The sequence below is a fragment of the Poecilia reticulata genome, linkage group LG7 (assembly GCF_000633615.1).
Source record: "Poecilia reticulata strain Guanapo linkage group LG7, Guppy_female_1.0+MT, whole genome shotgun sequence".
Lineage (NCBI taxonomy): Eukaryota > Metazoa > Chordata > Actinopteri > Cyprinodontiformes > Poeciliidae > Poecilia > Poecilia reticulata.
In genome coordinates, this window is record NC_024337.1 from 9,794,060 (window position 1) to 9,821,255 (window position 27,196).

At 39.3% G+C, this 27,196-nt stretch overlaps 2 protein-coding genes across 6 annotated transcripts in view; both read left to right on the forward strand.

The window, feature by feature from the left end:
* mtcl2 (microtubule crosslinking factor 2) overlaps positions 1–14,357 on the forward strand; it is a 92,890-nt gene extending 78,533 nt beyond the window's left edge. For both annotated transcript variants that reach the window (XM_017305798.1, XM_017305799.1), the window contains exons 16-24: positions 1,184–1,336; positions 1,687–1,803; positions 3,503–3,570; positions 4,344–4,485; positions 4,620–5,225; positions 5,807–6,065; positions 6,157–6,375; positions 7,253–7,671; positions 8,782–14,357. In XM_017305798.1, coding sequence (XP_017161287.1) covers positions 1,184–1,336; positions 1,687–1,803; positions 3,503–3,570; positions 4,344–4,485; positions 4,620–5,225; positions 5,807–6,065; positions 6,157–6,375; positions 7,253–7,671; positions 8,782–8,916 — 2,118 coding nt within the window. In that variant the 3' untranslated portion in view covers positions 8,917–14,357. The remainder of the gene's footprint in view (positions 1–1,183; positions 1,337–1,686; positions 1,804–3,502; positions 3,571–4,343; positions 4,486–4,619; positions 5,226–5,806; positions 6,066–6,156; positions 6,376–7,252; positions 7,672–8,781) is intronic.
* Positions 14,358–15,522: 1,165 nt separating this feature from the next.
* LOC103467144 (excitatory amino acid transporter 3-like) lies at positions 15,523–26,294 on the forward strand. 4 transcript variants are annotated; one of them, XM_008413243.2, is made up of 13 exons: positions 15,523–15,905; positions 17,686–17,826; positions 18,095–18,187; positions 18,293–18,404; positions 18,698–18,761; positions 18,845–18,904; positions 20,215–20,402; positions 20,668–20,775; positions 22,183–22,305; positions 22,401–22,595; positions 22,719–22,853; positions 24,343–24,447; positions 26,118–26,294. In XM_008413243.2, exons 1-13 carry the CDS (start codon positions 15,848–15,850, stop codon positions 26,224–26,226), a joined length of 1,491 nt encoding a protein of 496 aa, XP_008411465.1. In that variant the 5' UTR covers positions 15,523–15,847; the 3' UTR covers positions 26,227–26,294. The 4 variants fall into 4 exon arrangements, with proteins under 4 accessions (XP_008411465.1, XP_008411466.1, XP_008411467.1 ...); XM_008413244.2 differs by having other exon boundaries at positions 17,686–17,814; XM_008413245.2 differs by having other exon boundaries at positions 15,524–15,905; positions 18,719–18,761.
* The last annotated feature ends 902 nt before the right edge of the window (positions 26,295–27,196 follow it).

Below are 27,196 nucleotides of genomic sequence, written 5' to 3' on the forward strand. Positions count from 1 at the left end.
GGCAACAGCAGAACAGAAGGGAGGGTGAAAAAAGGGGCGATGCGGCTCAAAATAGAGAGTGAGAAGTCTGCAGGGACAGGACAGAGTGAAACGGGGTTAAAGGGGAAGAGAGGCGATGATAGGGAAGTCCACAAATACCCCAATACAGGACGAGACATGTTGCTAATCTGAGACTTCCTCTTATGAGTTAAATGATTCATTTATGGATCCCAGACAACCATTAATACTGTCTAATTATTAACAAAGTACAGTTTATGCTGATTAATATCGACTAAACTCAGACACAAGCTGTTGGGTAGAAAGTTACTAACTGTTGACATTCAGAGGGCAAAATCTCTGGAACGTCTTGTAATGATTTTTTTTTCTATGCAACTTTTTTCTCTTGAAAGGGCAACTAAAAATCTTTTTTTCCCCCTCAATTATTGTCTCCTGACTAATAGCAACTAACTACTCTTCCTGGGGAACACTGTAATTTCAATTATTAAAACCTATAACACTGTTGATTCTCCCATTTTCTTTTCAATTTTCCCATTTCTAGTATTTCACTCTATAAAGCAGACTTGATGATTTTAAAGTGCAATTAGGAAACACAAGTCTCTATAAATTATTTTAATCCGTAAGCAAATTAAAGTAATTTTTAAGCCTATTCAATTTCAGTCCAATTATGACACATTCCCAATTACCATGATTATAGTGGCAAAAATAATAGTATGCATTAGAAGAAAAATCATAACTATGTTGAACTAATGGGGCCGAACCTGCAGCTTTGCTGCTAACGCGGATGAGCAGAAGAATTAGATGGCTACCGAAGTGTATTTATAATTATTTCTTTAGGTCAAAATTCTTTTTTCTCAATATCACTTTTCATACTTAAAAATAAATTCATGCATTGCCTTTTATTTATTAATTTAAATTGACTTCTAATCTTATAATCTTCCATTTACACGTTTTAATTTCATAATCTTGTGAAGTGTCGCAACAAAAAGAATGTCAATCAGGTTTTTCCATGTTTGGTCAAACATTAATATCTGTGACAAATTAAATAAACAGGGAACTGAATTAGAGTCTTATAACTTTAGTGGATGACACTGAAATGGGAGATATCATGTTTGCTTAGTAAAAAGAAAACCAATTTCCTTTTTGAAAGAACTCTTGACTCAATTTTCTGGTTTTCACCTTCCAGTTTGAGACCAAACTCGGGAAAACCACAGCAGCACTTTCCTCCCCTGAAACACTGGACCCTCTTGACCTGAAGGTGGCTCTTAAAAAGGAGCGTGAGGAGCACCAGCACCTCCTCGCCGAGTCGTACGCCGCCGTGATGGACTTAACCAAGCAGGTGAGCTGATGTCTAAGCATGAAAACCTTCTTTGGCGCTGATGCTGCAGACTGCAAACGCACAATAAGTTCAGAATGGACTATATTTCAGCTGTTAGAATTGGGCCTGTCGATACAATAGTGAAAACAGAATCATGTTAATGATGTACAGCGATTTCCAAAAGAACCAGCCTGCTGGGCAACATGGTGGTCGCAGCATCATGCTGAGGGGACGCAGGAAGAGGAAACATATGAGTAAAAGTAAAAAATAAAAATAAAAACTTTCAAGGCACGTGGATATGGATGTACGTCACCACCATCTGATTTCAACTCATCCTGCTGTTTTTGAATCTCTCTCCTTTGGCTCGTCAGCTTCAGATCGGAGAGAGGAACTGGAGCAGAGAGAAGCTGGAGCTGCTGGAGAGGTTCAACCAGGAGAGAACTCAGTGGGAACAGAGACTGAGAGACGCTGCCACACAACAGGAGAAGGTGCGAAGGGTGGGTCTGTGTTGGTCCATGTGAGTGTGAGAAACACTCTGGACATCTTGGGTTGAGAGTCTGACAGAGTTCAGACGTCTGGACACGATGCTGTTGGTTCAGGTTGCTGCTCTGGGTTTCATCTTTTTGTGGACAGAGACAGTAACTGCACAGATGTTAATGCAGTGATATGAGCAGAGGCTGGATGAGTACCCAGAAGTTGTACTACTTGACAACATTTTTACTCAAGTAAAAGTAAAAAATTACTTGGGTAAGAGTGAAAAAGTCTTTGGTAAACATCAATCAATACTTAAAAAATTCTGCATCAGATGGACCAAAATTTAAAAATAAGTTTAAATTTAGTTTTTTTTTAAAGACAAATAATTCATATAAATAGTATAATTACAAATTAACAAAGTCAGGCAAAAGAAACATTTTTCCAAACATAAAACTGATAAAACTGCTGGTGTCTGATGATTGTTTTTTTTAAATGAGACAAGCTTGTTCTCCATCCAGTGAGGTTACTCGCAGTGGATAGTATCCAGAAATGTTTCTACAGTAAGAGCAGTGACACTTCTTAATGAAATGACTCAAGTAAAGGTAAAAAGCTCAGAGTAAGTAAAAATAATCCTAAAAGTATTTATTTCCCAAAATGTTCCTCAAGCAAATGTAAAAGAGTTAAACGTATCTGGTTACCATCCAACTCTGGATCCTTCTGTAAAGGTTCAGCTCAGCAGAAAGACATGGTCACTCATATCTGCTGCAACATATCAGTGAGGGCTGACAGCATGCTGCGACCTTCTGTGGATTCTAAGGTTAAAGGGATTTTCTTCATGCCTGACTCAAACCCCAGAGGTGCATTTAAGGCCTTTCTGTCATCTTTGAAGTTCTCAGCCTGCAGAGAGCTCCCTCCTCTTCCGCCCCGTTTCCTGTCCACTCATTCACTTTTTTCACTTCCGCGTCTGTCTCCATCGTCTTCCTTCCCCCTCTCTGCTGTCATCCTGTCTCACTCCAAGACCGTGCAGGAGAGATTCAGAGAGATTCAGCTTGTCATTTAGCTTTTTGTCTCAGCCGCTCTGATAGTGGCGTTATCACACTCTGCCTTCCTCAGATCATTTGTTTGGACCTTTTCAAGCTTTTGGGATGCAGTTGTAGCGCCACCAACAGGCAACTTAGTGTAGTCCTAGCTTTATTACACTTAAGCAGAACAAAGACTGTCAGTTACTACGCATCTTTTACTTTCAGTTTTTGATTTTTACACATAAATATCTAATTTAGCCGATTAAAGGCACCTGCTGTGCATTTAGATTTCTTTTTATTTAGATAGTTCGGGCTGCACAGTGCTGTCGGTGAGAGTAGAAGGAGGTTGTCAGTGCAGCTATAGGCACAGCATCTGCACATGTCCTGTTCTTCCACTTCTCTTCCTCCGCTCACAGGGGAAATTGCTTCTGCGCTTCAGATCTCACCTCCAGTGCAAAAACCACCGACTCAGCATCGCTATCCACGTTTAACCTCAATCTGCCACAGCCTGATTATAGTGTTCACTCCTAAACACTCCAAAGGAGGCGGCTGGCAACTTCATGCTCACAATGAAATGCTGTAGGAGCTGTGATGCGCAGACGTGTCATGAAGGTTGTTTAATTGTTGATTGTTTGCAAAAACAAAAACAGATCAAGTCCTCTCAACGTGACTCTTCTCTTTTCCCTCGCAGTCGAAGCCTCCAGGTGACGAATCCACCGCGGACACGGCGGGTGTTGTTAATGGAGCATCATCGCCGAGGTGACAGTGAAAAACAATCTTGCTTACTTTACCACGTACTTATACAAGTCATTAGTTTTCATCACCTTCACTTTTTATGGCCGTTTCATCATCGGTGCTTTAAGTTAAAGTCAGAATCCATTTAAACAAGTTCACTGGGACATTTCACTGATTTCACTGTGCAAATAAACCTAAAAAGTAAAAGATTTATGAAAAAGAAAAAATATACAATATCTACACACGTGCAGATAAGCAGGTGGATGAAGTAAGAGAAGTGCTTCACAAAGATATTTATATATTTTTTATCCTTTTCACTTTTTGTCAGATTTCTTTGTACTGTATTTTTTTTACAAGCATTGAGTGCATTTAGTAGTCAGACCTCTTTACACTGTTGCCCCAAAATAAAATCCAAGGCAAAGAACGGAGGCTCTGTATAGGTTCACAGCTCAGATGGACCTATGAAAAAACTTGAAAAGAAGAAAAAGGAAAAGAAAAGTGTGTTGTTCACAAATTTGGCTTTCATGGATAATAGGCAAAAAGAAAACCATTAACATAAACCAAGAAGAGATCATCGAAGAGGCGCGATCAGTGTGTGCTCACAAATTATAAACATTTATAAATATTTATGTTTATAAACATTTTGTGTTGTGTTACATAAAATCCAAGTTAACAAACACTGAAGTGGGAGGTTGGGAATGTCGCAAACGTGGAAGAATGAATACTTTTGCAGATCACTGTGAATTTGTCATTGTGACATCTGAACATAACTTTTGTGTTACTGTGTCTTTGAATAGGATCGAATCTACACTGGAGGACTCAGAGGGTAGCAGATCTTCCTGTGCGAAGGACAAAGCACATTTTGGTTCAATGCCGCTTTTTACTGGAGCCGAGTTTGGGGATGTAACCGTGAAGAACTGGACCAGCATAACCAACGAGGTTTGAAACTGCGGCTTTTATACGGCTACTGGTCTAAAATTTGTAAACTTTGTTGAGGTTTTTATAGTGATTTCTTTCACAAAAGCATTGAGTCAGAACATTTACTAAACCTATGCTGTTGTCTCCTGCTCTAGACCCCAGAGATGGCTGACACTTGTAAAACCTGGGATGGTCCAAGTGGTTCTTCTAGCAGCTCTGCAGCCTCTCAGATGGACTTGGACTTTGTGCAGAGGAGCTGCACTGCTCCGGACCGGACCGGCATCCGTATCTACTACAGCCCTCCTGCTGTGAGGCGTATGGAGCACCGGAGAAGATACCAGGAGCCTCTGGATTCTGATGAATACAGCATTGGGGGCTCGTCTCTGAAGCAGAATGACACGGACGGTGGCGTGGCCTCACTGGACGCGCTCGATGCTCAGCACCGACAACCCGCCTCATCGTTCACCTCTTCTTATGAGCAGTGGCTCAGCTCGCTGTCCAAGCAGCACCGGGAGCTGCTGGAGAGCAGAGGCAGCAGCATTTCCACGTCGATGCCGAGCGTTTTCAGCAGCAGTGTCAGCAGCGGGGCGGCGAACAGGGTGGTGGACGGGATGACGTCCAGTTCTCCCTTCCACAACCTGGAGATCGGAGACATCTCTGCCAACTTAAGTGACGACATGAAGGAGATGACTAACTGTGTCCGGCAAGCTATTCGCTCTTCTTCTCTGGAGAGGAAATCCAGCAAGGAGCCTGGGAGTCAGGTATTGACTCTCCTTCATTTTCATTCTCGTTCCAGTAAATGTTTATTTTTTTCAAATTGTTTTGAATGTCTAATATTTTCCTGCTTGCTTGCTATTGCTGTTCTTGTTGTATTTAATCGTTATTACTTTATATCACGGGAGCCAAACTCAATGAGCTGGCTTGTTACTTTATTTGAAGGGGTGTGCATAAGACTGACATGACACTGTCATAAACATGACATAACATCTGTCACGAAGATGAAGAAGTCTTTATGAATGTTTATGACAGTTGTCATGAAGTGTCATTCGGTAAATAATGACACTTTTAATGCAAAGTTGCATTAAAAGTCTATTAAAAATGCCAACTTTGCATTAAATTATCATAATTTACAAAATCATGCGAAGTTGGCACTTTAAATGGACTTTCAATGCAACTTTTAGAGCAACTTTGTTTGTGCTTTGTAAATAAAATGTAATATTAAAACATGTTATAAATGTTTGATTTAGACAGAAAGATCTCAATGTTCTAATTGCAAACTTAGCTCTACTGGAAAAAAGTTCAGGTAAAAAGACTAGTCTGAAACATTTTAAACTTCCTTCAGCCCGTTGGAGTGTCCAACAAGTCCACCCAGACTGCAGCTCAGGGTGTCAGCATCGGGCTGCAGACAGAGACCAGCAGGGCAACGGGGTTGCACTCCAAATCCTGGTCACCTCGGCCAACACCAACAACCACTTCCTCGCTGGCATCCGCCCGAACTCGGCAGATTTCTACATCTCTGGATAAAGTGCACAGCCGCATCGAGAGGCCATGCTGTTCGCCCAAGTATGGGTCGCCTAAGCTACAGCGGAGAGTGTCTTCTGGTAAAACGTCTCCTCACTTCCCTCTGAGCCCAGTTCGTTTGGTGCTTTGGAGCGTTTTTAGACGATTGACCGAGCAAACCGCTGTTTCCAGGTTCCACTTCCAGACTGGACGGCGCTTCCTCCAGCAGGGACCGCAGCATGTGGAGCCTCCATCAGAGGTCCATCGGTGGGAGTGGCGGCTCTGCTTGGGCTCGCTCCACTACGACGAGGGACAGCCCCGTCCTGAACGGCCTCACCGACGGCCTCTCCAGCCTTTTCAGCGTAGTGGAGCACTCCGGAAGCACAGAGTCACTTTGGAGGAGTGAAATAGGTGAGATGCATAAACTTGGTCTGTAAATCTATCATCTTTCAAGTATTGCAAATACGTCACCCAATCACACTGAGGCGCCATGACCGACGTTGGAAGTGAGGGATTGTTTCTCCAAGTTGTTTTTGCCTGTATAGCCACGGCTTTCACTTGTTCAAGTCGAGCTAATTTGTCTTGCCGAAGTAGCACAAATTTATTTGGGGCTCATAGATGGCAGCACTTACAAACGTTGGACAAAGCTAGATTAGAAAGCGACCCATACGTTCCCTCTCCTGACATATTTGTTTGTTTAATCAGCCGGATTCACGCCCCATGATTTATACCACTATGTCATAAACAGCGTTTTCCCGTAACACCGAAGCAGACTTAAAAGCATGCAAAAGTCGACCAGTTTATTTGTACAAGGCGGAGCATTTTCTCCATGGTTACTAATGAATAGATGGGTAACTACGCCACACTGCAATATCTTGTCAAAGGTTTTCAATAAAATGACAAGTTTGGTTGGCATCCATGTCCGTTTGTCTGCCTGTCCAGCCAACCGCGCAGCATCCTGGAGCCATTTTTTAAGTGAAATCATCTAAATAAAAGAGATATTAGGCTCTCGACTGTCTGTTTTTTGACTAGCTTTACGAGAGTTAACACACACATCGGTTGTTTTGACGTCTGTAGTGGTGGAGTGGTACATGAAGATGTAGACATCACGAGCAAAGGGTCAATCCCTGCAGTAACACTTACATAACAACAAACTGAGAAACAACATGATTTGATGGAACAGAAAAAAGCCCAAACGTCTTGTAGTTTTGTTCTGGCTTAAACCCACAGTAACTTCATTTAATCCTGTTGGTGATAATCCAAACCTGTGATCCCTGCGTTGCTGTAGGGTCAAGCCAGACGGCCAGCCCGGCTCGGCAGCCTCACGCTGCCGGAAAACCCTCCGGCGCTGCTGCTTGCGGATCCGACTCCAACCCTCAGCGGTATGGAGGGCTGGTGCAGGAGTTCTTCAGGAATGTGTGCAGCAGCCGCGGCCTGGGTGGAGCCCCCCTGTCTGTGGACAGAGTGCAGAGAGACTCCCTCGCTGTCCTCGGAGGCGTGGGAGTCTTGGGTGGCTTGAGCAGCGTGGACGAACCCACACTCGGAGGGGCTGCTGCGCTGGCTGGACTGAGTGGAGGCAACGACAGCGTGACCAGGATTGTTAATAAGCGGTTTATGAGGCAGACGACTGGGGAGGAGATGATCAGCATCATGGGAGGAGGCAAGGAAGGAACGAGCAACAGCGTCGCTGCAGGACCGGGAACTGAGGTCTGTGCTTTTAAATGAAATGGCAGTTTGTAGTTTTTTGCTAGAGTTTTACCACATGTTGCATTTTATCATATTACAACCATAAACTTCAACCTATTATAGTGGGACTTAAAATCTAAGTGTGGTAAATTTCCTTTAATAAACTCCACTTTGACCAATTGCCTTCGAAGGTCATGGAATAGGTACTTGTTATCCACTTGTGTGTAGTGTAATCTCAGTATGAATTCAGCTGGTCTGTGAAGTTTTCAGAGGTGAGTTTGAGGACATCAGGGAACTAACAGCATCACAAAGACCAAGATATACAGTAGACTGATCAGAAAGAAAGCTTTAAAAGCGCTCTCAATGTGTGTGCTGAAAATGGTAGCTGGCAGTTCAGGCCAGGTGGAGGAGAGCACATCCAAAGCTACAACAAAAGAGTTTAGATCAATGCATTAAGTCAACTTTGCAAAGACTAGAAAACTCCTCTTGAAATGATGTACAGTATATGCAATCTGATTCAGCTGGCGGTGATTTGTTAAGGCAATCGGGCAAAAGTTAAAGTTTCTCAATATGAAAAGCAGGTGCAGAGATAACCCAGGAGTTTCAGCTGTAATTTTTAAACATCCATGTATCATTTTTGTTCTAAAGCACAACTATTTAGTTTGTTCTGTTGGTCTAACCAGTAAAATACAGAGTCATTCAAAAAATTAGAATATTAATGAACAGCCCATTTATTTCAGGAGCATATCATTTCATACAGATTAATTACACACATACGGGTGTTTGGAAGCTTTTATTTCTGCTAACTATGGTCATTTTACACTTATAGTTCATGAAAACATGGCATTTAAAATCAGAACATCACATCAGAGCAATATAAAACTTTTTAAAAACAGAAAACGTGTGCTTAATGAAAAGCATGTTTGCTGCTTAAAGGTTATTATTTTCAAAATATACGTTTAATCTGATAAATGAGACTCACTGGGACTGATTTACTGAATATGACGGCACATGAAAGTTTGTGGTTATAACGTGACAGAATGTGCAACGGGTAAATGGAACACGTTTCCAAGGCTCCGTACGCCATGGCACGTTGATGTAGGCATGAAGTGACTTTGTTCTCTCTCCCAGGATGCACCTTGCGATTGTGCTACCCCGTCCTCCTGCTTTGTCCGATCGTCTAGAGCAGCCCCTCGCCCCTGCAAGCACCGTCCGCAGGACTCTCCAGCTGGAGCCGAGGAGAAAGGAGACGCCTGCAACGAGTGACGAGCCTCCCAGCGAACACTCGCACCGGGGAAATTCACTTCTTCACAAACACGACTGCCTTGGAAACGCTTCCCCGCACCTCCCAGAGCACCAAATGCACACAAACACCTAGAACCTGCCACGCACACAGGCCCACTGCCAAACATTAACACGCCGCGTCAGCACACAGCGCAAACTGCCCCCCACAAAGCTACTGCCACCTTCTCTCAATCAGAACCCCGGAGATGCCACTCCGGTTTCTAGACGTGCGACCGATGCCAAGGACTCCGCCAGCATCCCAAACCTACCAGCGGGACTGAAACCAGAACTGCCATCTAACACTACAGATACCAATCGACAGGTTAAATAATGATGATGATGTCAGGACTCAAAACACAACCTCCAACTAACAGAGTAACAGGTACTACGATCAGTCTGCTAATACTACACGTTCACAACGATATGCTATAATGTTACCACCATCATGCAGTTTAATGAGCAGTTATTTTAGATATTATGTGTAACTTTGGGGGGTATGAAACACAAGCAGTTTTTTATTATTTTTATTTATTATTTTTTTTATTCATTCTGGCTGGTCTGAGACAACCGGTCTGTAAAGAGAGACAATGAAATGTTTCGATGATTTCACAGTGTTGGACCTGCACTTAACTCGCCACGCAGTGTCGGATTGCTTTGCACAATTGACTTCACAGATAAAAAAAAAACGCCACATCTTAATGACACATAGCAGAGTGGCATACACCGTGTCTTATTAGTGCAGTAAGATGTTGAAAACTACTGGGCCGTGTGTCTCATGATGACCAGATTTGAACTAAAATGAAGAATGTAGGTACCTAATGGCTCGAAAAATGAAACCATAAAAATGATTATAGAGACTGTGTTTAACCAATGTTCCTGGAGAGCAAATGCATCTTATGGCTTAGTTTTCTGGTGGCGTCTGTCTTATTGAACAATGGGAGCAAATACAGACAAAGTGGGTGAAATGAAAGCCATGACTTTGACCTTCGATGGTAGAAATTATGTCTTTATTTTTAAGCAGTCGGCCAGAGATAGACTTGTATTGATGTCATCCTTTAACATCAGAGCAAACACATGTACATATCTGCTGTGCGCCATCTTGAAATGGCTTCTGTTCTGACACACTTTGGGAATCATTCCTCCTTGTTGTTAAGTTAAACTAGGATCCTTTTTGTTAAGCTTATGGCACATTGGATAGAAATTTAATTTTTTAAAAATGTTTATTTATTATGTTGTGGGTTTTTTTTCAGATTACCCAAGCCAATGTTGGGAGCAAGAAATTAAAGGCATTCCAGTTTTACTAATAAATCAAAACGTTTTTTGGGATCATAATCACACTTTTGGGAAAAATAAACAACCGCGTTGCAAAAGTATTCATACTCCTTGACCATATATTTACATTCATCTAATCTATTGTAGCTCTGGTTGCATGTTCATGATTGTTGTTCTGCTGGAGGGTAAACCTCAACCACAGTCTCAAGTCTTTTGCACCTTCAAGATTTTCCTGAAATGTTCTCCGTCATGAACTTTTATTAGCTTTAGTAAAAGTTATAGGTTGGTTAAAAAAAGAAAAGATAAAGGGCGATTGGTATGAATCCTTTTGCAAGGCAGTGAACTCCACAGTTTAGATACTTGGAACAGACAGACTAACTGGCCGCTGTCCAAGTCGAGATATCAGAGTAAACGTATTATCACAAACATACACCAACACCTATCTTTCTTACTAATAAAGCTTATGAATTGGTTCATAGCATTACAACAGACTTGGAATCTCTTTCAGGATTTTTAAAATGTTATTTTTAAACATTTTTTTTAATCTGCAAAATATGACTTTTAATATTTAAATATCTGAAGTTTAAACTTATTTGAAACAGATCCATTAATTGATTTTCTATATAAATAAATGAAGCTGACATCCTAAGTTAACTATAAGATGGACTACAGAGTTCATTTTCCTGCAACAGCTGGACATAATGGGCAGTATAAATCAACACTAACAGAACTGCTGCAAAGCCACAAAGCTTGGTTGTACAACCCTGCAAATCGCAGAAATATGATGTTGGACAAAATATAAAAATATACTCTGAAGGACTTTATACACGAATCTTGAGTCCATTACCTTGCCATGCCCTTTTTTATGTATTGGATTTGCTATTTAAATGGCCTGTTGGATTATCTGTCTTATATTTTGTCACACTAAAACCAGACTCTCTAATACACACAAACTTCCTTAATTTGGGAAGTTTGTTTTCTTCATTAATGTACTGTATCCTGCTAAAGCGACAAGAGGCTAACAACTGTAGCTGGATGTGGCATAGATTGCACATCTGGCATTTTTAAAAGACAAAGTCCTTTTTCTGGAATATCCACTATTTCACTTTTTAATTGATATTCTGCTGATCGGTTGTCGAGTCTCTGTTTTGTTACGATGGTGCTACTTGGTGTGCAGCCTTCTGTGGGCTTTAACAGAAAACCTACCCATCTTATGTATGCACACAGTTTAATGACTCAGCAGTTTAAAAGTAGGGCATTACAGAAAGTACATATACTTAAATAACATGCTGAGGAAAACCCACAGTCTCTGTACTACTGTCTGTCTCGGTTTTAGCCCTCATTTTGGGTACAGAACCAACTGCATAAAACCAGCTGCTGCCTCTTCAGCCGCTGACATGAGCTCACTTAGACCGTTTGGCCTCAATTTTCTGGCTGTACTTGATGTCTGACCGGTTTACCAGCTGAACGATGTTTCTACTGTTTCCAAAAAGCTCATTTACTATTCCTTTTTATTATTTCACTTTTTTAAAAGCATTTGCGTTTTAATTTAATCTCGATTTAAACTCAACAAGAAAACACAATAAATATGACTTGAATATTTTATGTTTTCATTTTCAATTGAGCTATTGAACCGTTTTAGGAAAAACGCCTTGGTTTTGTTGCAAAACTCCAAGCTTCACTTTCAACAAGCTAGCACATTTAGCTGAGATGTTCATCTAGCAAAGCCGTCATTCTGACCACATTTCTTCCTGATTGTTACTTAAAGCAAATCCCTGTTAAAATATATTAAAATATTCTACTATACAAATCCGACCAAACAAGTTTAACAATAGGGCTGACTGTTCCTTCAGTGCTGATTTACATTAAGATATTTAGTATTTTTCTAGAACCCAAAATAAACTCAAAGGGCTTTCTGTAATTAGATTTTTTTTTTCCTTTTTTTGTAATGGAAATTTTTCATCACATTATGATTCAAATTACTGCAGCTGTTTGTCCCACTGTTGAAGAGTTATCCAGAAATGATCGTTTTTGACTTTGATAACTGTTAACTTAAGCTTATCACTAGATACTCATAGAAAAAGTTTAATTACTTGTCAGTATGGTATTATGGTCCTTTTATCAGACTGTAATTGAACTATTGGAGGCACAAGTTAATTTTACATAAGTCAATGACACTACGCTTCAATAAACCAATAATTTGAGGACTAATATTAAACTTTCAAACACATACAAACAGTTAGCACGCTAACAAGAAAGCCACGGCTCATAGGATATTATTAAACCACCCATAAAGGTTTAACTTTTAACTTTCAAAAATGTTCTGGCTGTAGTTAAAACCCTAAAGACTTAGCAGACATTAAGCAGACTGCATCACAAAATTTAGTGAACATCTTTATGCACTATCTACTGTCTACAAATATTGTTTCATTCTCCAGACTGCAAAAACCCAGACTGATTAGCGTGCAGAAGATTTCCAAACACGTTCAAATAAGAAGCTGTCTTTTTCAATCTTTCCTTTGCATTTATATCTGGATCTCAAAGCTATTAAAACTGTGTGCTACCAACAAAACAGGGTTGTGCTCAAAGCATTAACATGATTGGCTTTATACACTGCAAACCAACAAACAGCTCACTATGGCAGGGATTTATGGGATATTCGTTGTGCTGTTCCAGATTAGAAGCAACTTTATAACATGATTCCTATTTTGTAATTTTAAACTATATTTCTGATTGTCTGCACAAAAGTAAAAGTGGACAGTTTACAGAATTGTGTTCTACCTCTTGAACTGTAGACTAAAATAAACACAAAAACTAAATTCATGTAAATCTGCCAGAAAATGTTCTCAGTGGAAACTCATGCAATCTCTACATACTTGGGTGTTTATTTTCAACGTCATTCTGTCAACAAGAGGGTCACTTTAGTGCCTTTCCTCTACAAAAGTGTCTTGTTTTTACTACAACCTTTTCCTTTATCTGCATAGATTCCATTATAAAAAAAGCACCACATCTTAGTTCAAATATTCAGATTAGATACATGTCGAATTAAATCTAAAAGCTGTAGTGTTTTGCACAATTGATAAGGGATGTATGAGATGAGAGCTAAAGTGAACCCTTAGATATTAATATTTTTGATTTATCAGATTTCCAAGCAAGTCAAAATTAAGAACAATAGAACATTTTTTTCAATAAATATCTGTAGCCTACAATGTTTTTTCTTTTTTTTGATGAGAATAGGTCTAAATTTAAGATGGCATCATAATAAGAATAATCAAACACAGGGATGAGAAAAGTTAATTATTATTATTTCATTTTTGGTGTCTTCTACAGAAGTATGCAAACATCCTGGATACATACTTGTTTGATTTGTGGCAGAATAATAAGCATATAATGATTCTGATCATTTTTAAATTGCATTACAACATACAGTGTGGCTCGGTAGAGGCGGACATCCGTCTGTCCCTAATCCCTAAATTGTATTTCACCCATTAACTAAAACATTTTGCAGACAAACATCACCAGCCAATGACTTTTTTAAAGGTTCTGGGATATCATCAATCACCTGTACCCATTTTTTGGTAAGCCTAGTAAAGCAACATGAATATTTCCATCCTTTTGTAATATTTCCATACCACTAATTAGAATATTACATGCTGGGATTATGTAAATTATTCTTATCTGAGGTATTACTTAAGGACAGTCTGTATATTAGCTTTATTAACATACTATAATCTCTTTTTAACAGTGCTTGTTTAATAAAAGGACAAACGAGTACTTGGTAAATAATTCACACCTACATTGTAAAGCAACAGGAAAGTGAAACGGTTTGTTCCCTGCCCTCCTGTTTCTTTGAGAATAGCTGAATGTCAACAGCTGATCTGACGCAGGTCGCTGTGGAAATATGTAGCTCTCCCCTTTTAGATGGCACGTGAGCATTTTCATGTATATAGATGCAGTTTGAAGATGACTGACGGGAAAAAACACATGAAATGAAATGAAACAATAGCAAACATTGAAAGATGTGAGAAAAGGACGTCCAAATGGATTTTTGAAGGTATTTTTGTTTTTCCGACCGTGGTAGCTTGTAAAATAAGATGAAACTGCCTCCTGTTTGTCATAGAATTCACAAATAAACGTGTCATGGATTTTGATGTGGTCTCTGCCTTTTTGCTTCCTCTGTTTCTGCAATTGATCAGACTGAGGTTCTCTTGAATAATGCCATTTCTACATTAGCAAGAAGCCTCCCCAATGCTGATTGTGATGCACACACAAAGAGTCTGATGTATGTTGAAGGGCCCAACTTGTTTGTTTTCCAAATGAGCCTCAGTTTCTCACAAGAAAAGGGGAAACAACAAATTGAGCACACAGCATGCAAAAAAAAAAAAAGTAATAATAAACAACTTTTATGTTTTAGTTATCTGGGTTGAATCCTCTTGTGGAGGATTTAAGTTTGTGAGTAGGGAAGTAAACCGTCTGCCAGTTCATTATGTTATATTCAATAAAAAGTGGAAGATTTTGAACTAAACTTTGAGGAAAGAAAGACTCCTCATGAGTCACCGAGGTGTTTTTTCCTACCAGTAGAGGGAGCCACAGGGTCAAAATGGAAGGTAGAGTGAGCCACCTTGGCTGTCTGCTTACTCCAGCTTTATGGATCATCTAGCCGGGCTCGTGGTTTCGTTAAGGTTTCTGACCCACATGCAAGAAACTCAAGAAAATGGATCAGCAAAAGTTTATTTACAAAGGTTATACGCAAAGGTGGAGATCCATCCAAGAGGAAGGGAGTTCCAAAGTCCTGGAGCCACACGAACAAAAGCCTGGGTTTCCTTTGGTTTTGAAAGGGGGACAATAAGACCTGTTTCGTGACGGGACGTCAAGACCCTGACGGTGGTAAAGTTCCAAGATGTAAATTGGTGTCTGGAAGAGGAGGATTTGATTGAAGCCGTGTGGTAACCAGTCGTGGAGGAGACATGAGCTAGAGCTGTGATGGCAGGGTCAGAAGAATTATGAGAGCACAGGGAAACTCTTCATCTCAGAGACTAGACCTTAAAATACTTTTGTTGGTTTATAAATCTCTTAAGGGCTTTGCACCAAAATACATTAAAGACCCGTTGTTGTTGTCGTATCAATCGTCCAAACCACTCAGGTCCTCTGGGTCTGATCTGCTCATTGTGCATTTTTTCATTTAAAAAATAATAATTATAACCATTGTTTAGAATATTAGAAAATCAAAGTATCCAAGGAGACCATGCAAGCCTTTCTCTGCATTTTCCAAAAAAAATGGAATCCCAGAACTTACATGCCAACATAAACAACAAGATCTTCCTAAACCAGAAACATCATAAATGACTTGAACACTGTTTGAGCAAAAATGAATCAATCAAACCTAATAAATGGAAACATGATTCATTTTCAAGCATGGAAAATTACTAAGAATCTAATGTATTTTTAAAAAGATATTTCTAAAGTATTGTTATTGTAGCAAGGTACCCATAGAGACCAAATACATTTTTTCAGAGCATTTTTTAAAAAGGGGGACAAATGTCATGTAATTACACAGCACTGGACACAAAACGGCAACTGATTCTCTTTACCGGCTGTGATAGACTGGCTCATCTGTCTCAGCTCACTGGACCACCGTGACATGATTATACTGAAGGAGAGCCTGTTTCAGGGTTTGACCCTGTTGATGATTGCCTTAGGTAAGTACTAACTGTTTTTCTACGTCTGATCATCCTCTGATTTCTTATTGTTTATTTCATAAAGTCTATGTCATAGACTTTCTTTTCATATGTGTCATGCACCCTCTCACAGGTGCCCAGCCCACATGGGCTTACAGGACACAATAACACATGTACATACGAGCTGACACACATAAATAGTCTTGAAATAAAAAGTGTCAATAAATATATTTTTAAGGTGCTGGGCCTTCAAAATAAACTGTGCTAACTGAAACACAAAACACTTACATAAGTGACGCATTTTGTCTCCATCAGTTAAATACAAGAAAGAAATCTGGATAAACATCAAGTGTTTTAGTAAATAAATAATTTCTCAAACTCAAGAACAAAGGGCAGTCAAACAAAAAGTGCGCTTCACTCTCAGTTTCCCCCAAATCACACAGAGAACGTCTTCGGTCGTCCTCTGGGACTGAACGGAAACGTCCGGTCTCCAAAGCAAAGTGCCAGATCTAAACTGGGCGCACATGGATCTTTGTTCCATGATGCACATGGCTCAAGACCAAAGGCATCAATTAATAAAATATAAGAAGGTAATTTTGGTTTATGTAAGATATCAACTGCCCACTTATGCTTATAACCTTCAAAATAAAACTGTATAAGCTGTTCAATATTACATCTTAACTTATTCCTAAAAATGTACTGAAAATCCAAATCCTCTGATATCATTTTTTCTGGCCCACGTATATCTGTTTGTGACATCCCAAAACAAAAAGGTTACAATGAGAATAAGACTTCTTCGTATAACTGATTGTGTGAATTTTCTACATTATTTCTCATTGAAATATATTGTATCCTTCTTACATTGCCAGTTTTTTAAAGTTCATGATGCTTGCAAATTGCATACGACAGTGGATGTAAAAGTAGAGACAAAACCTTGTTTGGTGGCAAAAAAATAAATAAATAAATGAGGCAAGAGAAGAAAGAAGAGAATTTGGTGGGTAACAGGGGAAGAATGCCATTGAAAGAGCAATAGGTGGAAAAATTGCTGAAAATAAAAGAGGTGAAGATGAGATGGTTTCATAGTCAGAGAGAGAGAACATGCGGTACTGAAGCTCATAGTGAAGCGTGACCTAGGGTGGCCGCCAGGGGGCTCCCAAGAGCAGTGTATTTTTTTCTTTTTGCCAGTATGAAAAATAATTTCTACATAGTCAAATGTTATTAAAAACAAAACATCACAACTTTATAATAAAATTGTGTGTTTTTGCTAATGTAATACTAAAAAAACAGTTCCACTTAGGAGGCCTCCCAATGGCTCCTTAAACAGTCACTAAGTATTGCTTATGTTGAAGCCATTTCATTTAACCCTTTTGACGTCTTAGTGTGCTGCTCATGAGGACTGGAACAAACGACACAGACAAACAACAAGAAAGCAGAAGGTTGTTCCGTCAGACCATCAGTTCCCAAAACCACTAAAAAAAAACAAAAAACACATAAAGCTCAAATTGGACCGCCCTTTTGCACCACACAAAGGGTAAAATAATTGCGTCTAAACTGAAGTTGTTCTGGTTAGCTTCACATGTTTTTTGTGTCTTCTGCGATCTCTGGCCAATGTTGCTCCCAATCAAAAAGCTTTAATATGTTAGAAAACATGTCTAAAAAATATATAATTTACCATTCATGTTAAAGCACCCTCATTTATTTTTCATGACTGTTATGAAGTCTATCTAAGCTAAGGTTGTTTTTACATCTTGATGTTATGTTTTATCTTATATCTATTATATCTGTGATTTTTCCTCCGTAGGGTTAGGCATTGGGTTTTTGGTGAGGGTTATGGTTACTGTAACGAAAGAACAAATGGAGTGGATCAAACTCCCAGGAGATTTGCTTTTCAACATTCTTCAGCTATTTGCTGTCCCTCTCCTTGTGACAAGTATGATTACAGGCAAGCTACAAAATACAGACACTTTATGTGTCAACTTGCAAAATGTTAGAGAAATAGATGTAAAAGATGCTCACTTTTTTTGTGGATATTCTGTATCAATGTTGCTCAAAACAATTGATTGTATATATGAGACTTATCTAACATTCTTACCTTTAATTTTTTGTGGTAAGAATGTGTTGAAAGATGAAGATCAGTTCAGACATTTGTGTGTTGTCTTGCTCATTGCTCAGGCACCAGATGAACCTCTGGTTCTGATCTCTTTTCTCAGGAGTAATTGGAATAAACAGCAGATTGCCTGGGAGAATAGCTGTCTACACAGCAATGTACATCTGTGGCTCTACCATTCTGGCCGTAACTCTTGGTGACTTTATAATGGGCAGCACATTTTAACATAGATTTATCAAAACAGTCATAGTGTGTATTGTGTAATTGTTTTTGAGATATTCCCTGTGACTTTGTGTTGCAGGAATGGCTCTAGTGCTCCAGACCAAGCCTGGTATGGATCACACAATGGGCATAACCATTAACACAGATATGCCATCCTCCTCTATGCAAGTGATTTTTATGGATCTTATCAGGTGAGAAGACAAGTGTTTAGGCACAATTGCTGGTTTGCATTTTCAGGTTGTAATTTGAAGAAGTTAAAATAGAGATTTTTGTTATCTCTGACCATCATAAATGAAAACTTTCTTGGATTATGTGAAATTCTGATATTATGAAAAAAACATCCTCATGTTCCATCCATCCATTATCTAACACGTCCATCCCCAGTGGGGTTGCAAGAGGTGCTGGGTGAGAAGTGGGTGCACCCTGGAGAGGTTGCAAGCTTATTTTATTTTATTTATTTAGTTGTTTTTTTTTTTTTTGTCTGACTCTCCTTTGACTTGCATAGGAACATAGTTCCAGAGAGCTTCGTTCAGGCTTTCTACGAGCAGGTATGTTTTTATTCAGCTCACTGTGCAACTTTCCATGTTGGATTTGGTAAGTTTAAAAAAAGTTTATTTTTGTTTTCTTCCAGTACAAGACAGAGATTGTTCAGGTTAAAAAGACTTCTAACTTCTCCCTTTATCTAAAAGCAGTGAGTATTTTCTTCTGATCTTTGTTCTTTTTTTTGAGCACCTTCCCAAAGTCTTTATATCCCTTGAGCTTTTTCACATGTTGTCACATTACAACCACAAACGTCACTGTATTTTGTTTAGATATAAAACAGTAGACCAACACAAAAAAGTACCTTATTGTGAAGAGGAAGAAAAACGGTGGACGGCTTTAAATTTCTTTCAAATTAAAGCATGAAGGGAGAGGTGGTGCTTGTTCTCAGCCCACCTGAGGGACAGACGTGTCTTTCTGTATGGTCATTGGGTGTGAGGAGGGATGCATCACCGGGGAACAGACAGACAAGCAACCATGCAAAACACCTGTACCTGTGGGTTTAGACAAAACCAGTTGACCCAACAATAAGGTTTTTTGGGAAGAGCAAGGAACATCAGTTTTCACATTTAGCCACAGATTTTCTGTTGTATTTAAGCCTGGATTTGACTACAGGGATCCATAATCTGGTCATGCTTTCACCTAAACCATTCCATTGTAGTTATGGACTGAATGTGGCTGTTCTGCTGCAAGGTCCTCATTTTCACCCTAAATTTGTCCTATAAAGAGATTGTAAGGAAATTTAATGCCATTCTTGCTGACAAATCTCACCCTTTACGTGCAGAGCTCCAGTTTCTGCCTTTTGGCCTCTTGCTCAGACTTCTTAGTATGAACAGTAACATGTACAAGCACTCCTTTGTTCCCACTGCAATTTCTCTTTTTATTGCAAGACAAGGTAGGGGGACATGCATCTGATTGTTAGCGTTTGAATGAATTATTGTCGGTTGACAATAATATACATTGATGTACTCTTTGATTTATATTTGATGTCTTTTTTGATACGTTTTATTGTTTTTTAGTTTTTAATTTTGATATTTTGTCCTCAAGTTTTTATACTTACTATTACATCAATTACCCATTTGGGACATGAACAAATCTGAATCTAAACCTGAATTTTCCTGGACTTAGCTCCATCTGTCAGCTTCCCTGTCCCTGCAGAAAAAAAGGCAAATAAACACACATGAGGATATCTGGATATACATTGGCTAATGAAGGGGTTACAGCATAAAGTTTAGCTAAATACACAAATAGCGTTTTAGATTTTTACATGTAAATTTTACATCTCACAATTATGCAGTACTCTGGATTGGTATTTTAAAAAACTAAATGCAAATAAAATGCATCAAAGTTTATGGCTTTAGTGTGACTTATTGTGAAAAAGTGATATGTACTGCCAACAATGTGCTGTACGCCTATAAAACTACTCTTAGAGAGTTAGGTCCAGCACATTTGTATTTCTAGGAGCATAATGGCAATGAGACGCGACTGAAGGGCGGCTATGTTGCTGGGATCAACATGCTAGGACTGATCATCTGGTCTTTTGCCATTGGCATGTTGTTAAGCAAAGCGAGATGCCAGGCCAAAGCCACTGTGACGTTCATTAAAAGTGTCAACACTGCAATAAATATCATATTCAACTGGATCCTGTGGTAAGATCAAGCACTGCATTATTTCTCTCTTTTACCAAATTAGATTCATTTTTAATATTCAAAAAAATTATCTTAATTAGTTCCGGTCATACACAAAGGCAAATCACTGGGGCCATATTTCTGAGATATGATTCCAGTTTACAAAATGAAGCTGTTTTTTTTTTTTTATTAACAAACAGGAAGTTGAAATAATTTTGGAACACCCATTTTGTTTAACCTTTTGTTGTTGTTGTTTTTTTTTTTTTTTGACTGTTCTTTGTTTCAGGTACTTGCCAATCGGCCTTTTGTTCCTGGTCGTGGAGAACGTGTTGGATGTTAAAGACTGGAGAGCTATCATTAAACTTGTCAGACTTACAGGGGTAATTTTTCTGGGGTATGTCCACCTTGTCCATTTCAGCTTTGTTTCCACTGCTCCTGAGGTGACGCCACTGAACTCTACATAAAAAGGAGAGAAATAGCTTTGAATGTATTTACAGAACAGTGCAGTACTACTCCTGCTCCTTCTCTATGCTCAGAGGATGAATACACAGCAAAGATCAGTTCTTATAAATACAATCATTTTCAGTCCAGTTTAAAGCAGTTTTCTCCAGAAGTTCTGGCCCTAAGAGGTTTGTCATGTTTGCCGGTAAACAAACGGCATCATGAAGACCGTTACAGTTCAACCAGTAAGGCACAAGAACAAAAGTATATNTACACACATTTTTATTTAGTTTTCTAGTTTTCTAAAAAATGATTGACAAAGGCCTTAAAAAGCAAATCTCAAAAACTTTGAAAAATGAACCCAAAAGAAAATATCAAATAATGCAAACCTAACTCAGGATAACAAACCAATGAACACACGGAGGAATTTATACACAGACTAGCCTACACAAAGGAGGAGGAGTGGGGGAAGGAGACAAAGACAAGCAATGCATAAACGTAAACGGCTAATTCAAACCAACACATTTTGACTACAATACAAATGTAAAAAAAAATAAAACAACCTAACACCAAAATATGTTTTAGTAATTGTACTATTAGTAGAGAGAGAGGTAGATTCTTCAGCATCTGCCTCTCTGCTTCCAGCAGCCTGATTTACTGATCCACTTCCTGGCTTCTTTACAACCAGTCCTCTCCCCCAGGAGTCCTTTAAAACTCAGCAAAACAAAAAATAATTAGTAATCCAAATATACATAAGGGGTTTACTAAATGTGTGCACTCATAATAGAAAACATCCTAATGCAATACCACAGAAAACGTTACATTGTAAATACATTGCGTGGAAACATTTGAATGAATACTAACACAGGGGAAAAGCTGGAGGAACCTCAACAGAGACAAAGAAACCCATCTTCCTTCAGCACAGCGACTCTAAATACAACTTTCAAAGGCCTAGATAAAATCTTATTCATGGCATAGTAAAAGTTCAAACCTTTATCCAATCTGTGGAAAGCTTTGTGTTCACATGCAACATCCAGTCTGACTGAGCTGGTGCTATTTGTTTGTGCAAGTGTTGTTTCTATGAAAGCGTAAAGCTGGTGGAGACACAACCAACAGGTTGCAGCTGGAACTGCAGCAAAAGGAGTCATTGAGACTGAACAGAGACGCACAAACATCTTTATAGATGTTAATGTGCAACCATGCATCATTTTCCTTACACTTTACACTACAGTGTGTTAGTATATCATATAAAATCTCCCAAACACATTGAACTGCCAAAAAGTGTCAAAGTTGAAAGCTAGTGAATATGTTTTTCTATGAATGACTTTAACAATGAACATGACTTTGTTGTCTCTTTCAGACTCGCAATCCACTCTTTTCTTGTTCTTCCATTGATTTACTTTGTGTTCACCAAACGGAACCCCTTTCTCATCTTGATCCATGTTTCCAGTGCTTTGTTCACCGCAATGATCATGGCGTCCAGGTGAAATGTTCTGTTTGTTTGTTGTCAGAGTGCGACACTTTTGTAGTTTCCTCATACAAACGGTTTGCCAATAAAGAATGTGCTTTCTGCCAAAGTGCCGCCACTATGCCTGTCACCGTTGAATGCTGTGAACAGAATGTGAAGGTCAATACAAGACTCTGCCGGCTCATGTTGCCAATAGTCAGCAGCTTCAACATGAACGGGATGGCGCTGTATGAAGTGATCGCTGTCATCTTTATTGCCCAGACAAGTGACATCATTTTGGATATCAGCCAGATCATCACCATTAGGTAAGCTGCTTCCTAGAAGTACCTGGAACTGAGAAAAGTTGCATGCTGGGATTGTTAAGAGGAATGCAGTTGTATGTCGTAGTTGAGACAGAAATGCTCATGGAGATTGTGCTTGGTTTGCAGCTTGACCAGTTGCATTTCAAGCTTTGGAGCTGTAGGTGTTACAGCAACGGGATCTGCAATCACTGTCCTAATTTTGACAGCTGTGGGACTGCCTGCACATGATGCCACCCTTCTGCTGCTCTTTGAGTGGTTTCTGTAAGTTTAACTTAATACTCATCTCCTACTACGCTGTGTGCACAATTATTAGGCAAGTTTTAGTTTTGACTATATCATAATGTTTATGGATATTTTCCAATTCCAAGCTGTACAATCTTGAATACTTTTTGAATATAGACATATCAGCTGGCGTGCATTTGTTTAATGAGGGAGTGTGGGCCTGAGGAGATCAACACCCTTTATCAAGGTGTGTATAATTATTGGGCAGCTTCTTTTACTCAAGCAAAAAGTATCAAAAAAAGAGATTTAAATGACTCTGAAAAGTCAAAAATTGTAAAAAGTGTTTCAGAGGGATGCAGCACTCTTGAAACTGCTATGATATTGGGCCATGGTCACAGAAACTTCAAATATTTTGCTGCCAATAGTCAAAGGGACACAAAAAACATGTTGAGAAAAAAATAAGTAAATTAACTGAAAAAGATTTGAGAAGAATCAAACGTGAAGCTACTGGGATCCCATTATCTTCCAGTGCTGTCATATTCCAGAACTGCAACCTGCCTGGAGGGCCCAGAAGTATAAGATGTTCAGAGCTCAGAGACATGGCCAAGGTAAGGACGGCTGAAACCCGACCACCACTGAACAGGACACACAAGTTGAAACATCAAGACTGGACCAAGACATATCTGAAAACAGACTTCACATCAGACGCCAGGAAGGTGAAGGCAGGGTACTGGTATGGGTTGGTATTATTAAAGATGAGCCAGTTGGACCTTTTTGGGTTGAAGATGGATTCAAAATCAATTCCCAAACCTACTGCCAGTTTTTAGAAGATTCTTCCTTCAAGCAGTGATTCAAGAAAAAGTCTGCATCTTTCAAGAAGACCATGATTTTTATGCAGGACAATACTCCATCACATGCATCAAAGTACTCCACTATGTGACTAGCCAGTAAAGACCTTAAAGATGAAAAAATAATGAAGTGGGCCCCTTCCTCAACAGACCTAGACTGCATAAAGAGCTTGTGGGCCCTTCTCAAACCAATTGGATTTACCGAGAGTTCTGTAGCTGTTCAATGATGAAATTAATCCTCAAAACCACAACTTGCTTAGTAATTGTGCACACAGTGTACGTGTTTAACCATCAACTCATGTAGTCATTTTGAATGGATACACTTGTCTGCTATCAGAAAGCTTGCAGTTATTTTTGTCCAGGGCATAGTCCAACAGACTGCAGCTAGAACTGCAGCAAAAGGACTCATTGAGACTGAATAGAGATGCACAAACATCTCTATTTGGTTTTTTCTGCAAACGAAAAGACTCGTTTTCGTTTGCATGGAAAACGAGTCTTGAGTTTTCTACTTGTGGGGAGAGCCTATGTAGCAATAATACTGGAGACCTGGAAGATAACGGGATGATACGTTACTGGAGACCTGGTGCATCTGGTTGTTGTAGAGTGAGGGACAGAAAACCTTCGAGAAAAGCATAGTTGAGTCTGACCGCATATTTGTTCTCCTCTTATGTGCTCTTCAGAGACCATTTCACAACCGTGGTCAATGTGCTAGGAGACTGTTATGGTTTGGCTCTCATCAATCATCTGTGCTTGGATGAGCTCTTGACCCTGGACAAACTGTCAAGGTAAATTAAATCATTAAAATGATGTGTTCATTTACAAAGACATAATGTTGCTGAAAGTATTCACTTCCTTGTCCAAATCAAATAAGTCAGGCTCTCCAGTGATTCTCACTGCTACAGGTTGATGAAATCTAGCAATCTAGCACTGAACAAATAGGGTGCTCTCAGAAGGAACTTGTGCATGAATTGAATTTGAGCGTGGTACCATGATAGGATACCACCTGTACACTACTTCCAGACATTACGTTTTGTCTGCTGGACTCTAGACCAGTGTGGACATTTTGTCTGGAGTTCCAAATCCTGCCTCAAAAGTATAAAAAAAAAATACAGCAAAGGCTTTCCTCTCTGGACTCTGGAAGACAAACCACCTCTCCCATGAGCTTCTTCTGGCCCTTTGCATCTGCTTTGAGAGTGTCTTCACTTATTCTAGCTGCCAACGTCCAAAGAAACAGGTCCTTCAAAGAGCTATTACCACTGCCAATAAATTATTAACTGCTCCCTCTCCAACCCCAATGAACTCTATATTCCTTTTGTCTGAGGAAAGGAAAGTAAAAATCAAACAACCCAGCACACTTGGCATATAGTCTATTTCATCTTCTGCCTTTAGGATGAAGATGGACGACAATAAAGGGTCAAACAAACAGGGTGTTGGTGAACAGAATAACTGTTTCAAATTACTATCCTCTAATTGTAACAGGAGATTGTCTACTCATGCACTCAGAATGTAATTTTATTACTTGTTGCATTGTTGAATTCTTTTTCTGTATTAAATGCCATTTTGTGATTTAGTCCTGCTTTTTATGCTTTACTCTGCGGAAGCTGCATCGCATTCTTACTGATGTGAAAATGTTGGTGTCCTAACATCTGGGTTTGTCAGGGGTCAGGACCACAGCTCTTGTCTGTCAGCAGTGTTTGAGTTGTACAGGAAGGCGGGGTGGGATTCATTATTTGGGACCATTCACCAGAAGCCAGACTCAGCCCATTTGTTTGACTTCTAATGCTTCATCACACCAAGGCATTGTTTTTTTACTATTTCAAGCTCCCATCCTTGTGGGAACAGTTTGAAAATGATCTTTTCCCGTTCTGACATGACTGTGCACCAGTGCACAAAGCAGGTTCCATAACATAGACGAGTAAGTTTTGGGGTAGAAGAACTTTACCGGTTTGCTCAAATCATATGTAACCACATGGATTGAGATTAGATGAGTGTTTCTCAACCCTGGTCCTCACCGCCTCCCTGCTCTGCATGTTTTAGATGTGCATCTATTCCAGAACAGCTGATTCAAATGATTGCACGACCATCAAGTGCTACAGAAGCCTGTTAATTACCCAGAGATACAATTCAGGTGTGTGGCAGAAGGGAAATACCTAAAACATGCAGGACAGGGGGGCGGTGAGGACCAGGGTTGAGAAACACTGGATTAGGATGTTGCTCGGGTGTGTGGTTATGCGTGTATGTGTGTGTGTGAAAGCAGATGAGTGAATACTTTTGTCAACATTGTGCATTTCCAATTCTGAACTAAAATATGGGCTCAAATTCCTGTAATGTAATATAGTATATATCTGGAATGTAAACTATTATAAGTAATTTTTACTGAGTAGAAAGACTAGAGATATTTTGGACACAGTTTGTCCAGATCGCTATTAACCATGTTTTTTATTTCGCCTGTTAGCTTGGAAAGGATGCGTTCCACCAAAGAGCTTGATCTGAAGTTATTTTGTTTGGAACCCTATGAAGAGACCAACCGTCCCCCTTCCTCAGGATCCATTTCATCTAAATGAGGGGATCATCTCAGCACAACATTAACACCAATGTATTAAACCTCAGGACAGGAATGTCAGCATCCTGGGGTGTCCGAGCTGATCATTTCCTTGTGTGACTATAGTTGTTGCTAGCAGGACGGTACCGTAGTAGTTTGTTCATCTGTATTTGGTTTCTATTTTATTTCTGTTTTTGAAACTTTGAAATTATCTATTTATAATCACTAATTCATTAATACTATTCTAGAGTTTATTGTTGTATACATTGGCGTGTTTACTATGTGGACATTTTTATAAAATTAATCTTTGACAATAGAAATATTTCTCCAGTGTTTCCTCACTAATCAATCGGAGCCACCACAGTTCTTCATCTTCTATAATTGATTTTCTCCCACTTCCAAATCCTCACGGGTTTTATTACCTGTAATTACTTGCGTTAGCTGTTTTTTATTATTATTATTATTATTATTATTATTATTATTATTATTATTATTATTATTATTATTATTATTATTATTTGGATCATTTCATTGTGTGTCTCTAGTGGTTAAACGCCTTTATTTCTGTTTTTAAGTTCTGTAGCTTTGTATTAGACTTTGTAGATTAACAGACCAGGTGTTTCTTCACCAGCTCCTCTGGATCTTCATTCAGAGGCCATCAGAAATGGTTCTCTTCTGATTTCAGCAGTGCCATCCTTAATATGCAGACCAGAAAAGAACACAAACAGTAAAACACACAATTTAAACAAGCCAGCATGTTTGCTGCTTTGTTTAAATTGAAGTGTAGGTTCACGCACTTCAAAACTTTCAACTAAATTCAAAGGAAGACATGACATGAAATGAACATGAAAAACAAACCATTCCAAAACAGACCGACACCTGGGTAAACTGGAGAACATGGATGGATGGATGGATGGATGGATGGATGGATGGATGGATGGATGGATGGATGGATGGATGGATGGATGGATGGATGGATGGATGGATGGATG